The sequence below is a fragment of the Xyrauchen texanus genome, chromosome 8, assembly GCF_025860055.1.
Source record: "Xyrauchen texanus isolate HMW12.3.18 chromosome 8, RBS_HiC_50CHRs, whole genome shotgun sequence".
NCBI lineage: Eukaryota > Metazoa > Chordata > Actinopteri > Cypriniformes > Catostomidae > Xyrauchen > Xyrauchen texanus.
The window spans coordinates 12,845,778-12,860,575 of NC_068283.1; the positions used below are offsets into that span (position 1 = coordinate 12,845,778).

Here is a 14,798-nt window from a genome sequence, read left to right on the forward strand (position 1 = left end):
CCAGCCTAACACAGCAACATTGGTTCAAACAATGGCATGAGTTTGGGGCAGGACTATCTGTTTGGACAACTAGTAGTGAAAAAATTACACTCTTCAACTTAAACATAGCACTTGTGTAGAATGTTTAGGTTTGTGTACCTTCAGGTCTTGCATATCTTTATTGGCTCCATTCTTCAAGAGGGCAACTGTAGCTTCCACATTATTCACTGCGGCTGCCCAGTGCAAAGCCGACTTTCCTGTGAAGATATAGAACCTTTAGAAACAAAGCAATTTCACATTTGAAACACAAACACCCTTCTTTTCTTTTTTTGTGCTTACCGATTTCATCAACAGCATTGACATCAGCATGACAGGTGATTAACTCCTCCACCATGCCCTCTACTGCCAGACGGGCTGCAAGGATCAGAGCGGTGGAGCCATCATACATGCGTGCATCCAGGTCTGTGGCACGGTTCCTGATTAGAATCTGAAGATGGAAGAATTTGGGACCCATTGTAAATATCATATTGTGACATCATCACTGACATTCTTTAAATTGCTCATACTGTATATTATTCTACTTTAAAGAAACAGTTCACTCAAAAATGAAAATTCTGTCATAATTTACTCTGGTATGACTTTCTTTTTTTTCTGTGGAACAAAAAAGAAGTCATACTGATTTGGACCAACTTGAAGGGGAGTATTGTAAATGCTGCCAGAATTGAAATATTTGGGTGAACTGTCCTTTTAAGTGACATTTACCAAAGGTGCTGTGTGCTGATGCTTATATAATCTTGTACTGTTAACTCTACCTGAAAAACTCCCTGAGCATCAGCTGCTACAGCTGCATGCAGAGGTGTGCGACCTGTGTTGTCTTGTGCGTTCGCATCAGCCCCGGCATCCAAGAGTCTTTTAGCTGCGTCAGCTCGGGCGTAGCGTGCCGCCAGGTGCAGAGCGGTCTCTCCAGTGCGGTCGGTCTGAGCAGCGAGCGACGCTCCCTGGTATATAAGGTCGGATATGATGTTAGCTGAGGATTCTTCTGAATCATCATCTTCTGTCACCTCTGGCTCCAGCCCACCTCCGCAGAAGGATGCCAGCATTAGAGGTGTGAAGCCATCTGTATGGAAGGAATAAGCGGTGTTAATTACATTTGCTGTGCATGTATTTAAAATGTTTCTGTCTTATTAAAAACCCTTATGTTGTTCCAAATGCGCATGACTTACATTGTTCAGTTGAACATAATATGTTCAGTGACCATTTACTTTCATTCCATGAAAAAACAAAATGCAATGAAAGTGAATGGTGACTGAGAATAACATTCTGTCTCAATTTGTGTTCAACAGAAGACAGAAAGGTTTGGAACAACGTGAGGATGAGTAAACAATTTTAAATGTTTACCTTTTACAAGCACGGTACATATATCGTAAACACATCATACCTGGGCCACGAACATTGACGTCCATGCAGTCGCTGTCAAACTCTCCTTGTGGAGGTGTGAGAGCCATTGAAGGTGGCATACGGATGTCTGCTGCTGCCAAGTGGTGTTGCGTCCACTGTCGACTGTCAACCGCATCCTCACCATCTGACAGAATGCTGGGCTCCTCCACCTGTGCCAAAAAAAAAAAACACACACTACTGATGTTGTTCGTTTACAAACACATAACTGCTTCACCGATGTACAGTATACACATATACACGGGAATAGGAATTATAACTGATCATTCACCTTAAGTCTTTTTGCCTCTGGACAATCTGTGTCTATCCACTGGTCACTGTGATCTCCAAGTAAAGATTCTTCCACTGTCTTTGGCATGTGCCTGCAGAGATTCATGAATGCTTATTAGCGACTATCAACAGGATATTTTGATGACCTCTACTGAGAATCGTCATTAAAATCTTTGAATGACTCACTTCATGCCCAGAGAATCTTGGCCCACAGGTTCTCTGCGGTTCTTGTTACTGCTCGTTTCCTTCTTAAGGAAGAAGCCCTCGGGGAACCAGAGAGTGCTGTGCTCACGTTTGCGACGTGCAATCAACATGCCCACCAATAAGATGACCATCAAGAAGAGAGCTGCTACCCCCACCAGCAGAAGCTTGCCCCATTCAGGAATGTCAGCAGGGTTAAATATTTTTTCACCTGAAGAAAAAAGGAGAAAATAAGGAGAACTTAGCAAATGATCTAGTCTGGGACTAGGTTGGGAAGCAGCAAAGTTGGTGGTACTTACTGCGCACTTCTTTAAGTGGGTACGGGAACTGTCTTAATGGACCCATCTCCCATGCAGACAAGGCACCCAGGTATTCGGCAGCACTGTCGGCATTGCGGAAACAGTCATCTGATCCTTGCAAGCATAGCCTGTTGTCTATCTCCAAGTATACAATTGAGCTGCAGTGGAGCCAAAGAGTGTTTGTCAAACAGGAGTAGAAACATAACAGGTATAGTATGTTGCACTGATTGCTTTAGTAACATCAACTTACCCAATGACCTCCTGCTGACTTTGAAGCTCCCGTTTAAGCCGTGTCTCACGGCCTTTGTAGGGTCGGATCATGTATTCCCCATTGTTGTCAAGGCGGAAACGCAACGTCGTGCGGAGGATGGCGCTTAACTTCTGCAGGAAAGCTGTTTGTGTCCTAAGCAGCTCCTCTGGAGGAAGGAGGACTACAATAACCAACACGCCTTCTGCAAGGTCTTCCGGTATCTTGCCTGCGCAATCCAGTCCATCCCAGCCACACTCTTCAGTACTGCAGCCTTGATCGCAGCGCCCATCGGCATAATGGTCAGTACAGTATGTCTCATAGATGGGGCTGTGGGAAGGTAGAGATCGTATTAGAGAATGAGTTTTATAAACAATTCTATGTTCCATGTATGAGAAGACAGCATACATTTGATAGCATGTCATTATGGAAAAGATATTCAAATTCAGATTCGCTAATGAATCAGTTGCACCAATCAGTGAATCGATGAGCTGATTCTTTGCAAAAAATGCCGTTAAAAAAAGATTCACTAAAATATTCAGACAACTTTATGGCACAAGCAATATAGTATCTTGTTGATAATACTGTGTATTTTAGAGCTATGCAGAAATAATCACTAGAGCTGTTGATTTAACGAGTTGATTTAGTGCGATTATTTATTTGAAAAATAATGTGTTAAAACCAATAAAGCAATTAATCATGCACCCGGTCTGTACCTGAGTTCTGTAATAAAGAATGTTCCTACCATTAAAGTAATTCAAGCTTAATGTACCACCTTGATATGCAGTAAGGGGTAGTCAGTGCTCCAGCTGTACAGGCAACGTGCCTCAACAAAATAACAAAAGCAACCTGAAACACAACCTTCCACAAACTCGCTTGTGCGCTCAATGACAGCTAGACCGAGCGCAACAGAATTCAGGGATGTCAAGATGCTAAATTAGAATAATTTAAATAGATAATAAATGTTTAGTTTCTCTAGATTTCAGTGTCTCTAGTCATGAGCGTTGTGTAGTAAGAACTACAATTAAATTGACACAGCGTTCTTACTACACAACGCTCATGACTAGAGACACTGAAATCTAGAGAAACTAAACATTTATTATCTATTTAAATTATTCTAATCATTATTTATAAAATTATCTTAGTGGGGTTCTTTCACATAAATATTAATAAATGCGATTATTTCAATTAATTAATCGGCTCATTAGGTAATTTATTTGATTTCGTTTTTAGCGACTGACAACCCTAATATATTCCCTACAATAATTTCCATGATTTTTCCATGGTTTTCCATGGCTGGAAAAAAATATTTTTAAATTGCCTGAAATTTCCAGGCTGACCTTTTAGTACAGCACTTACTTGCAGACTTTCTCTTTGTTTTTGCAGTCAAAGTTATCGTAAAGGCACTCGGCATTGTTGCAGAACTCGTCACACTGGCTGTTGTTAAAGAGGCGCCAACAGCGCGGGTCTGCGCAGCGTGCCCAGGGGTTTGCAGCCAGCGAGCAGTCGCCTCCATCCCAGCGGCAGGCGAACGAATTGCACTCTTTGTCACAAACGCCATCGTTGGCCTTGCCGTGGCAATCGGCAATAGGGCAGGCAGGAGGCAGTGGCGCCAACAGTTTGACTTCCTGTTCGCAGCGCTTGCCCATCCAGCCATTGATGCACTGGCAGTGGAAGAAGGGGAAGTTGGTTTCCTCTGTGCACAAGCCTCCATTGCGGCAGGGCTTGGAGGAACAGCCCTCGTTGCTGCGGTGCTGACACTGTGGCCCAGCAAAACCCTGCTCACAGGTGCACCGAGCGCCCCGTGAAGTGAGAGTACAGCTGCCACCGTTGTAGCAGGGCAGCTCTCTGCAGGACATGCTCCTCTCACAGTTAGCACCAGTGTACCCCTGAAAAAGAGAGATAACCAGGAGGTTAATCAGGCTGATTTTGGAGTTCAACGGATATTCTCCAAAAAATGATTTTTTTTTGGTGTGAACTATTCCTTTTTACACAGTACATTAATGATGGAAAAAGAGCTTTATAATTTACCATTATCCATAATGAGATTATACATGCGGAGATGAGTGGAGATACGTAAATTCATGATTACTCACAAGCTGACAGGTGCAAGTGTATCCCGGCGCCAAGATGCTGGACGCAGAGCATGCGCCTCCATTCTTACAGGGTTGGGCCTCACATGCACCAAATCTATTCTGACACCCTCGCCCTGAAGACACAAGTAAGAAGTTAGCATTTAGACACACAGACTTCCGTTCAACACAGATGCAGTTTAAGCATTAACCTCACCTGTGAAGCCGGGCTTGCACAGACACTGGTAATCATTGGGTAACTGGATGCAGTCCAGGCTGTTGGAGGGGTTGCAGGGGTTGGAAAGGCATTCATTGATGTCTCCCTCACAGCGTTCTCCAGTGAAACCTGGAGGACAGTTACACCTGTACCCTCCAACCCGGTCTACACAGGTACCGTTATTTTGACACTTGGGCATCCCTCGAGGCCACGAGGGCATTGCGCAGTCATCCTCATTTATCTCACAGAGGACCCCTAAAAAAGGTAATAATGAAAACATTATAGTGATGCTATTTCAAATGCTCATCAATTAGACCACTGACCCTCAATTTCGGCAACAGATTACATTTCAGAAGTAATCTACCCAACACTGTACATACAAATTTACAGATGTAATTGCATTACACAATATATCTTTTTATATTTGATATTTTGTACAATAATGAAAATATATTGATATATTAGAGCTCAAATTGTGGCTTGAGTGTCCAACTACTTTTTTGAAACCACTGTAAATTGGGATTTTTCACTTGAGGGAAAAAGGATCAAATTGACTCTTTTCTATATGGCATTTGACTGTGTGAGGTATTTTTTCCACTGAAATTTGAAAGTATGTTTAGAAGTCTTACCTAGCGTGCCTGGAGGGCAGGAGCAAATATAGTGCCCCACCAGGTCAATGCAGGTTCCTCCATTCTGACACGGGTGAGACTGACACTCATTGATCTCTCGCTCACAGTTGTTCCCCTCATAACCAGGCATACACTGAAAGAGCAGGAGGAAAGATGTCAGTTTATAAACTATGTTTAGTGGGTCAAATATATCAGCTGGGTTTCCCCACACATTTTGACCAATGAATTTCCATGACTTTCCAGTCATTTTCCAGTTGTTTATGATTACATTTATAGAGATTGCACTCATGAAGAGCAATTTATAGTCAAAATCCTTTAGAACCTAGCATAATGGCTAGCAGTTGACCGATAATGATAACTAAGGTGATAGAAAAGGCTAGTTTTAACGATGGTTTTTAAAATCAATTTATAGAATATTAAAGTCTTGACTCATTGATTGGCAAAGAGGCTACAAGTGTACATAATGTATCAAATAATCCCAGTTGCATTTTGTTGTGCAACTAAAATCCCAATAATATCCAGAATCTTTTTTAATTTGGTGCATAAAGTGAGACTTGTAACTATAAACAAGCCAGAAATATTTATTTATAGAAGTATATAGAAATACTTATTTTGGGACTCTAATTTTGAAATTAAGTAATTACCAAATTAAGTTTTTTATTGTCAATATATTCACCAGATTAAGGATTTATTTTAGATGAGATGTGAAGTTGGAGGGACAATGAAAAAAAAAAATAATAATTAAAAATAATTAAATTTTTCACTCTTTGTTATATTGCAGCCATTTGCTAAAATCATTTAAGTTGATTTTTTTTCCTCATTATTGTACACACAGCACCCCATATTGACAGAAAAACACAGAATTGTTGACATTTTTGCACATTTATTAAAAAAGAAAAACTGAAATATCACATGGTCCTAAGTATTCAGACCCTTTGTTCAGTATTTAGTAGAAGCACCCTTTTGATCTAATACAGCCATGAGTCTTTTTGGGAAAGATGCAACAAGTTTTTCACATCTGGATTTGGGTATCCTCTGCCATTCCTCCTTGCAGATCCTCTCCAGTTCTGTCAGGTTGGATGGTAAACGTTGGTGGACAGCCATTTTCAGGTCTCTCCAGAGATGCTCAATTGGGTTTAAGTCAGGGCTCTGGCTGGGCCATTCAAGAACAGTCACGGAGTTGTTGTGAAGCCACTCCTTTGTTATTTTAGCGGTGTGCTTAGGGTCATTGTCTTGTTGGAAGGTGAACCTTCGGCCCAGTCTGAGGTCCAGAGCACTCTGGAGAAGGTTTTGGTCCAGGATATCCCTGTACTTGGCCGCATTCATCTTTCCCTCGATTGCAACCAGTCGTCCTGTCCCTGCAGCTGAAAAACACCCCCACAGCATGATGCTGCCACCACCATGCTTCACTGTTGAGACTGTATTGGACAGGTGATGAGCAGTGCCTGGTTTTCTCCACACATACCGCTTAGAATTAAGGCCAAAAAGTTCTATCTTGATCTCATCAGACCAGAGAATCTTAGCAAACTCCATGCGGGCTTTCATGTGTCTTGCACTGAGGAGAGGCTTCCGTCGGGCCACTCTGCCATAAAGCCCCGACTGGTGGATGGCTGCAGTGATGGTTGACTTACTACAACTTTCTCCCATCTCCCGACTGCATCTCTGGAGCTCAGCCACAGTGATCTTTGGGTTCTTCTTTACCTCTCTCACCAAGGCTCTTCTCCCCCGATAGCTCAGTTTGGCCGGATGGCCAGCTCTAGGAAGGGTTCTGGTCATCCCAAACGTCTTCCATTTAAGGATTATGGAGGCCACTGTGCTCTTATGAACCTTAAGGGCAGCAGAAATTTTTTGTAACCTTGGCCAGATCTGTGCCTTGCCACAATTCTGTCTCTGAGCTCTTCAGGCAGTTCCTTTGACCTCATGATTCTCATTTGCTCTGACATGCACTGTGAGCTGTAAGGTCTTATATAGACAGGTGTGTGGCTTTCCTAATCAAGTCCAATCAGTATAATCAAACACAGCTGGACTCAATTGAAGGTGTAGAACCATCTCAAGGATGATCAGAAGAAATGGACAGCACCTGAGTTAAATATATGAGTGTCACAGCAAAGGGTCTGAATACTTAGGACCATGTGACATTTCAGTTTTTCTTTTTTAATAAATGTGCAAAAATGTCAACAATTCTGTGTTTTTCTGTCAATATGGGGTGCTGTGTGTACAATGAGGAAAAAAAATGAACTTAAATGATTTTAGCAAATGGCTGCAATATAACAAAGAGTGAAAATTTTAAGGGGGTCTGAATACTTTCCGTACCCACTGTATGTATATGTGTATATATATATTTTATATATCGGCATCCATTGCCTTTGATTTTATCAGATTACGATAGTTCCAAAAAGCAGCAACTATTGGCATTGATTGACCTCTACATTGAGCATAATTAGCAAAAAAAAAATTATAGTTACTATAAAAACTTCTACAACTTTTTTATTTCAAATTTTTAAATTCCCTGATATTTCCAGGTTTTCTTTCATCGTGGTAACCTGCTATCAGGCTTTGTTCTAATATGCCATGAATGATGCTGGTATAGTTATTTCATGAATTGCAATGCTGACTCACATCACAGGTGTATCCTCCCATGTAGCTCCTGCAGGTGGCACCATTGAGGCATGGTTTGTTTTCACAGCGATCAAATTGGGACTCACAGTAACTGCCTGTGTAGTCTGTGGGACATTTGCAGTAGTGTGCGTTGCCAGTGTTGACACAGTGTCCACCGTAAAGGCAAAGCTCATCTGTCTGGAGACCTTTAAGAGAGATAGCGTGGATCATTAACGCAAAGCAGCCTGCAGGGAACCTGTATCCATAAAAACAGATTTCATTGCTAAGTTTATATACCTCTCTGTCTGGCAGCAACTTCACAGGACACTCCAGGGATGTCACAATAACGACCTGACCAGCTACCCACACACTCACACATGAAGGAGGCATCTTTCTGTCTGCAGCGACCACCATTCTTGCAGGGACTAGATGGCCTGCACCAATCAACTGGATACTAGAAATTGTGATAAAATGAGATGAGTAAATAAGAGTATAGATTAAAAAGACGAGAGGAATATGAGTAACATGGAGAGCTGAGGAGCAGTCTACTATCACAGGGTTTTAACTGTGTCCATTAAGAATCCATTTATAGTTTTATCCAAATCTTCACAGTAATTTGGTATTTGTCTGGTTTTAGCATAGTGGATGTAGTAACCAATAGGGAAGCATGCACCCAATGAAGTGTTTATTTTAGTTTTTTAAGTTTCAATGTGCAAAAAGCTTTCTACCTGGTCTATTTATTGTATTTATTGATTTCATTTGGACTCTTTTTCTTTTTCAAAATGTATTTTACAATTAAGAATGAGAAAGAGAGCGTTCATTTCATAAAAAAGGGGGGAAATAGTTTGATCCAATTAGTAGAGATGGCAAAATATTGCGTATTTAAGCTAGCCGTCACTAGAGGGGCCAATGGACGAATAGTGTTTGGAGCAAGCTAAGATTAAGGTTTTGATGGTGCTGCTTGAACGCAAGAATCTCCAACGTCCAATGGAGGGGAGATGAAGTTGATTTTAGTGAGCCATGTTCAAGTCAAAAATACACAAGCCTGTTTAGGTTGTGTTTGGAGTAATGTGGGATAATACCTGGCAACGGGGTCCATTGTAGCCTTTGGGGCAGGAGCAGCGATATGACTCCAGGGCATCTTGACACACTCCTCCATTGAGGCACGGTTGCGAGTCACACTCGTTCACCTCGTACTGGCAGTAATCTCCAGTGAAGCCTGAACGGCAGGTACATTTAAAGCTGTTGATCCCATCAGTGCAGGTGCCTCCATTAAAACAAGAGCTACAGGAAACAAGGAAGATTATTTATTTATTTATGGTCTACTTTGGAATACAGTGTTACTTTTGTCCAGCCAATTTCACGGTCTCACCTCTCAGTGCAGTCTGGTATGTTGGTCTCACAGAGGAGGCCTGTGAAGCCCGGTTTGCAGGAGCACGTGTAACTGTTAACGTAGTCTGTACAGGTGCCTCCATTTTTGCAGGGGGTGCTCTGGCACTCATTCACCTCAGAAGCACATTGTGACCCCGTGAAGCCTGGTAGACAGCTGCAGCGGAAGGAGTTCATACCATCTGTACAGGATCCTCCATTCAGACAGGGGTCTGGGAAAACAGAGGATGCTATTAGTTCATGTCAAGTAGTGTTGTGCGACACTAAATATAAACAATATATTTACAATGATTTTGACAGATATACAATTAATTAACAGCATGAATATCGCAATGATTTTAATTACCTTTTTTGTTTGGCCATTACAGGGATAATTCACACAAAAATTTTTTTTTCCCTCATGCCATCCCAGATGTGCATGACTTTCTTTTGCAGAGCACAAATGATGTTTTTTAGAAGAATATCTTGACGCTCCAATAAGCACATAAAGGCAGAATAAAAGTAATCCATAAGACCCTTTTCAGAAGTGATATGACAGGTGTGGGTGAGAAACAAATCCATATTTAAATCCTTTTTTGCTTGAAATTCTTCTCCCTGCCCAGGTGGTATGCATGAATAATGTGAATGTAAAAGTGATCGGTTTCTTACCCAGACCCATCATATCGCTTCTGAAGACATTGATTTAACCACTGGAGTCATTTGGATTACTTTTATGATGACTTATGTCATTTTTGGACTTAAACATTTTGGCACCCATTCACTTGCATAGCATGAACCAAAAAAGAGATGAGCAATTCTTCTAAAAAATCTTAATTTGTGTTCAGCAGAAGAAGAAAGTCATAAACATCTGGGATAAGGGTAAGTAAATCATGAGAGAATTTTCACTTTTGGGTGAACTATCCCTTTAAGTTTCCTAAAAAAGCATGTCAATTTAAAAACAATTGTTTAGATTCAGTTTGACTCACTTGGTGAGCAGTCGTTGATGTCTGTTTCACAGTTGGGTCCAGTGTAGCCAGCACGGCAGGAGCACACATAGCCACCCAAAGTGTTGCCGCATGTCCCGCGGTTCTTACACGGGTTCAAGGAGCATTCATTTATGTCAATGTTACACAACTGACCTGTAATGTGAAGCACAATTTGAGTTAAAACACACTCCAGTAAACTAAATTATTACCATGCTCAGAAAGCATGCTGTCACTTACCCTGCCATCCAGGTTGGCAGTTACACTGGTAGCCCTGGTAGTCAGGCGTGTGTACACAGGAAGCGTGGTTGGCACAGGGGTTGGGCAAGCAGGGTGTCAGGACTTCTGCGCAGGTGGGTCCGCTATAAGGTGGCTCACAGAGACAGGTGAAACTGGCCACTCCATCCACACAAGTGCCCTGATTCAGGCACGGGCTGGAAGCACACTCGTTGATGTTCACCTGACACAGGTTACCTGGAGATGAGAAAGAAAGATAGCTGAAATGTCAGTGAATGCTAACACCTCCTATTGTGTTCCACAGAAGAAAGTCATACATGTTTAGAATTATAAAAGGATAAGTAAATGATAAAAGAAATGGCATTTTTAGGCAACTATCGCTTTAAGGTCTTACAGTAGGAGGAGTTATGGTTGAGTTTTTTTAATAGTGAACATTATGACCATTATTATTCTCAAATGAGGTCGAGTAAAATAGGAGAGGACATTCTGTTCTTCTTAGTAGTAATATGTGTAATAAAATATCTCTTTGTTGTTGTTATTATTGTAATATCCATTCTGAGCTAATATTATGTATATCTCACCTCTAAAACCCTGCCGACACTTGCAGGTGAAACCATTGAGTTGGTCAAAACAGGTGCCTGCATTCTGGCAGGGGCTGGGCAAACAGTCGTTTCGGTCTAGGTCACAGTTCTTCCCCATCCATCCAGGCTCACAGTCACAGCGATACCTGTAAGAACAATTCAAATATAAGTCGCACTCAAACAAACAAGTCCATATTTTTCAGTTTCCTGCTTGTTTGAAAGTTTGTTATGGAGTTGTACCCATTAGGGTCGTCCCTGCAGGCACCGTGCACACATGGGCTGCTGGCACACTCATCCACTTGTGAGTAGCAGTACGGGTCGTGGAAGCCTTCAGGGCATTGGCAGTGGAAGCCATTCTCATCATCTACGCAGGTGCCTCCATTGCGACAGGGGTTAGACAGGCACTCATCAATCTCATCTTTACATTGTGGTCCTGAGAGAGAGGGAAAAGAGGAGAGATGCTTATAATGAAGTTCCCTCACAGGCACCCTTGAATATTTTAACCAAAAAGGGTGGTTTAAAGGAATAGTTAAACCAAAAATTAAAATTGCCATGAACATTCCTCATGTTGTCCAAAGCTGTATGACTTTCTTTTCTCTGTGGAAAACAAAAGATGTTAGGCAGAATGTAGACAGTCTGAAACACCATTCATTTCCATTGCGGTGACTAAGGCTGTCATTCTGCCAAACATCTCCAAAGATAGAAAGAAAAACAAACCCTTTAAATGTATGAGAGAGGTGTGTGGAGTGTGGAGTCTCTCACCAGTGAAGCCGGTTTTGCAGACACATTCATAGCGGTTTACGCCATCTTTGCAGATGCCATATTCACAAGGGTTGCTAGCACAGTCATCAAAGTTGATTTCACAGCTGGTGCCTGTAAGTAAAAAATAACATACCATTCCTTAACATGAAAACAATGCAGAAATGCAGATTGCATATCTGATATTTCACAATTGAACTAAATAAACATTGCATTAGTCCTAACCTGAGGTGCCGTGTTGACACTGGCAGATGTATTTGTTGACCAGGTCCACACACTTGCCACCATTCTGGCAGGGGTTGCTGTGGCACTCATTGAGCTGGTTCTCGCAACGGTAGCCAGTGTAGCCAGGCTCACAGTTACAAGTGTAACTGGCAATGCCGTCAATGCAAGTGCCATGGTGGCATGGGTCAGGCTTGCAGTTATCGATGTTGCTCTCGCATATCCTACCTTCAAACCCTAGAGACAGAGAAAAGATGTGGAGTAAATAAGCAGAGTTAGTAGAGAGATAACAGAATTTTCACTTTTCATTTTATTTCTATCCCTTTAAGTTTTTTCTAGTCCACAAGCTACTGCGTTTGTGGTTCTTGCTAGAAATGACTACCCTGTGGGGCATGCTTGCGGTAACAAAGTACGGCGAAAGAGTTATTTACAGTATTTCCATATTCCTACTGTCCTCCTGTCACCATGCTCATCTTGCTCTTAAACCGAGTGATTCGATGCCATTTGTGTTTTTGTCTGGGATGTAAAAACCTCCTTGGTTTCGCTAATGCTTGTTATCCAGCAACCCTTTATTGCCCCTCCTGCTTTTTTGGTCTGAAAATTGTCTCTCTTCTTTCCCCCAGTCTCGTTAATTTTTTTTCTCTCTTTACTGTCTGCTTCCTCCGTTTCCTTCTTTCTTACTTGTGAAAGGTTCAGTTTTGAAAACAGAAAACAGTTTTGAGTCTCTATTCGCGTGGTTTCCATGCCAACAGGCTGTCAAGGCAGCAGCCTTGTGAGGAGCGGGGCAGGGCTGGGCTACAGCAGTAATACAGAAAGAGAGAGAGAGAGAGAGCGCCCTTCACAGGCCTCACAGACATGCTTTTGTCCCTAAAACAGCAGGACAATACCCTGCGTCCCAGCTAACGGGACAGCTCAGCAGAGGGGAACTGTAGCATGCAGAATACCAAACAGTAGGCTGCTTCAGACAATGCACAAACTCCATCCCCGATATGCTGATCTACTTCACTAATGTATAGTATGCAAAAAGCAGTATGTCAAAAGAGTAGGATATCCAAATAGAAGAACAGGTGAGAAAATACCCAAATGTCACATTGCATCAACTGAGTTTCTTAAGTTTGCATCCATTTTGCTATCCCATAATGCCATGGGAGTAAGATTCAGAATGTGTAATAATAAATTAAAAAAAGAATGGCGGAGAACTGCAAGTTGGGCTGCTCTTTTCAAGTGTAGGTGCTAGCAGTACAAAGAAAGTTGTTCCTAAATGTTAAATTGTAATTGTTGTACAATGCCAGATTCAATTATTTTTGCAGTTGTTATTAGTACGTCATAGGTTCAAGAACATATGGGTCAAAAGGCAGTCTGTCCAGGAATGTGATTATACTACACACTTGCATACTTAAAGATCATACAATTATTTATAGAAAAATACATTCTTCATCGAATTCAGAAAAAAAGAAAAGAAAACGAAGCCTACATTTAGGACGGTTAATATATTTTACATTGTGATGTTATTTTCTGGACACAATATGTGGAAAAATGTGAATAACTGTCATGAAAATAATTTCTGAATGTAAAACTCATAATGCTAATTAAGATAAATCTGAATTAAAATTACATTTCTCTATTGTTTCTTATCATTTTTGGATAAAAATTGGTCCAGATCGTTTTATTGAGACAGTTTCATGAGAATCATCCATCTACTCTATTCAGTACGCAGCTCATATCAGTGCTTTCTAAAAAACTTTTGTGCCAAGCAATACAGGGTAGTACATACTGAATCTTTATCCAGAACATTCCCACATAAGCTCATGCTGTCATCACATATAAAGTCATGCTGATTTATTGGATCAATCAAACCCAGAACACAGTTATTTCTACAGACAAAACTATGTGAAGGTGAACGCTGGGAGCTTTGGTTGTGTCATACGGCACTGTGTGGGTATGCATTGTGGTGTACAGATGAACAGATGTCGGGGTGATGACAGAGCGTAACCCCCTCATCAGCAGCTGCCGGCCCTTGATGACCCTGTGACACTGGGGTCTGCAGGGTGGAGGAGGGGGGGGAAGTTAAGGGCCTCTCGTCAGTCTGCCTAGCGATACAACCACAGACACACAAAGCAAAGCATCTAACCCGGAGATGACAACACACAGGTGTGTGATGACGATTTTGACTTTGAACCCATGAGGCATCCACAAAAGCTCTGTCATGCACAGGATACACACAAATAGACACGCATCAATATAGTAGCTTACCTTCAGTGCAGCGGCATTCATATCCATTGGGTCGGTCAATGCACTTGGCTCCATTCTGGCAGGGAGTGCTAGCGCACTCATCAATGTCGATCTGACACATGGTGCCAGTAAACCCTGGGACAGGCAAACACAGAGGTCAGAGGTCAGCGTATGGCAGCAGAGGTGAGCTCCTCACACTGATTAGGGGCCATTGGGTTTATCTTTGGGGGTAGAAGATCTAGGCCTTGTTTGAGATGCTGTGCACCTTGGCTGAATCCAAGCTAGAGTCGTATTGAGTTTTCATTGGACCAATAATGTTGTGCATCTTAAGTTAAAGGGATAGTTCACCCACAAATTATTTGTGGGTCTTATTTTACTCACCCTCAAATTGTTCAAACCCATGTGGTTTTAATCCACAAAAGGAAAAGTCAAATGTTAGCCTCAGTCAA

The 14,798-nt window shown here is 41.8% G+C and overlaps 1 protein-coding gene across 1 annotated transcript in view; it reads right to left on the reverse strand.

The window, feature by feature from the left end:
- LOC127647535 (neurogenic locus notch homolog protein 2-like) overlaps window positions 1-14,798 on the reverse strand; it is a 47,563-nt gene that overhangs the window by 4,031 nt on the left and 28,734 nt on the right. Inside the window, exons 10-32 of the mRNA XM_052131814.1 lie at window positions 14,371-14,484; window positions 12,121-12,354; window positions 11,899-12,009; window positions 11,377-11,569; window positions 11,137-11,282; window positions 10,559-10,792; window positions 10,322-10,474; window positions 9,340-9,568; window positions 9,050-9,251; window positions 8,265-8,421; window positions 7,989-8,173; window positions 5,370-5,502; window positions 4,741-4,995; window positions 4,548-4,660; window positions 3,811-4,340; window positions 2,455-2,781; window positions 2,205-2,362; window positions 1,891-2,116; window positions 1,706-1,796; window positions 1,418-1,586; window positions 792-1,096; window positions 319-466; window positions 139-236 (exon numbers count right to left, since the gene is read on the reverse strand). Of these exons, the coding sequence (XP_051987774.1) occupies window positions 139-236; window positions 319-466; window positions 792-1,096; window positions 1,418-1,586; window positions 1,706-1,796; window positions 1,891-2,116; window positions 2,205-2,362; window positions 2,455-2,781; window positions 3,811-4,340; window positions 4,548-4,660; window positions 4,741-4,995; window positions 5,370-5,502; window positions 7,989-8,173; window positions 8,265-8,421; window positions 9,050-9,251; window positions 9,340-9,568; window positions 10,322-10,474; window positions 10,559-10,792; window positions 11,137-11,282; window positions 11,377-11,569; window positions 11,899-12,009; window positions 12,121-12,354; window positions 14,371-14,484 (4,511 nt within the window). The remainder of the gene's footprint in view (window positions 1-138; window positions 237-318; window positions 467-791; window positions 1,097-1,417; window positions 1,587-1,705; window positions 1,797-1,890; window positions 2,117-2,204; window positions 2,363-2,454; window positions 2,782-3,810; window positions 4,341-4,547; window positions 4,661-4,740; window positions 4,996-5,369; window positions 5,503-7,988; window positions 8,174-8,264; window positions 8,422-9,049; window positions 9,252-9,339; window positions 9,569-10,321; window positions 10,475-10,558; window positions 10,793-11,136; window positions 11,283-11,376; window positions 11,570-11,898; window positions 12,010-12,120; window positions 12,355-14,370; window positions 14,485-14,798) is intronic.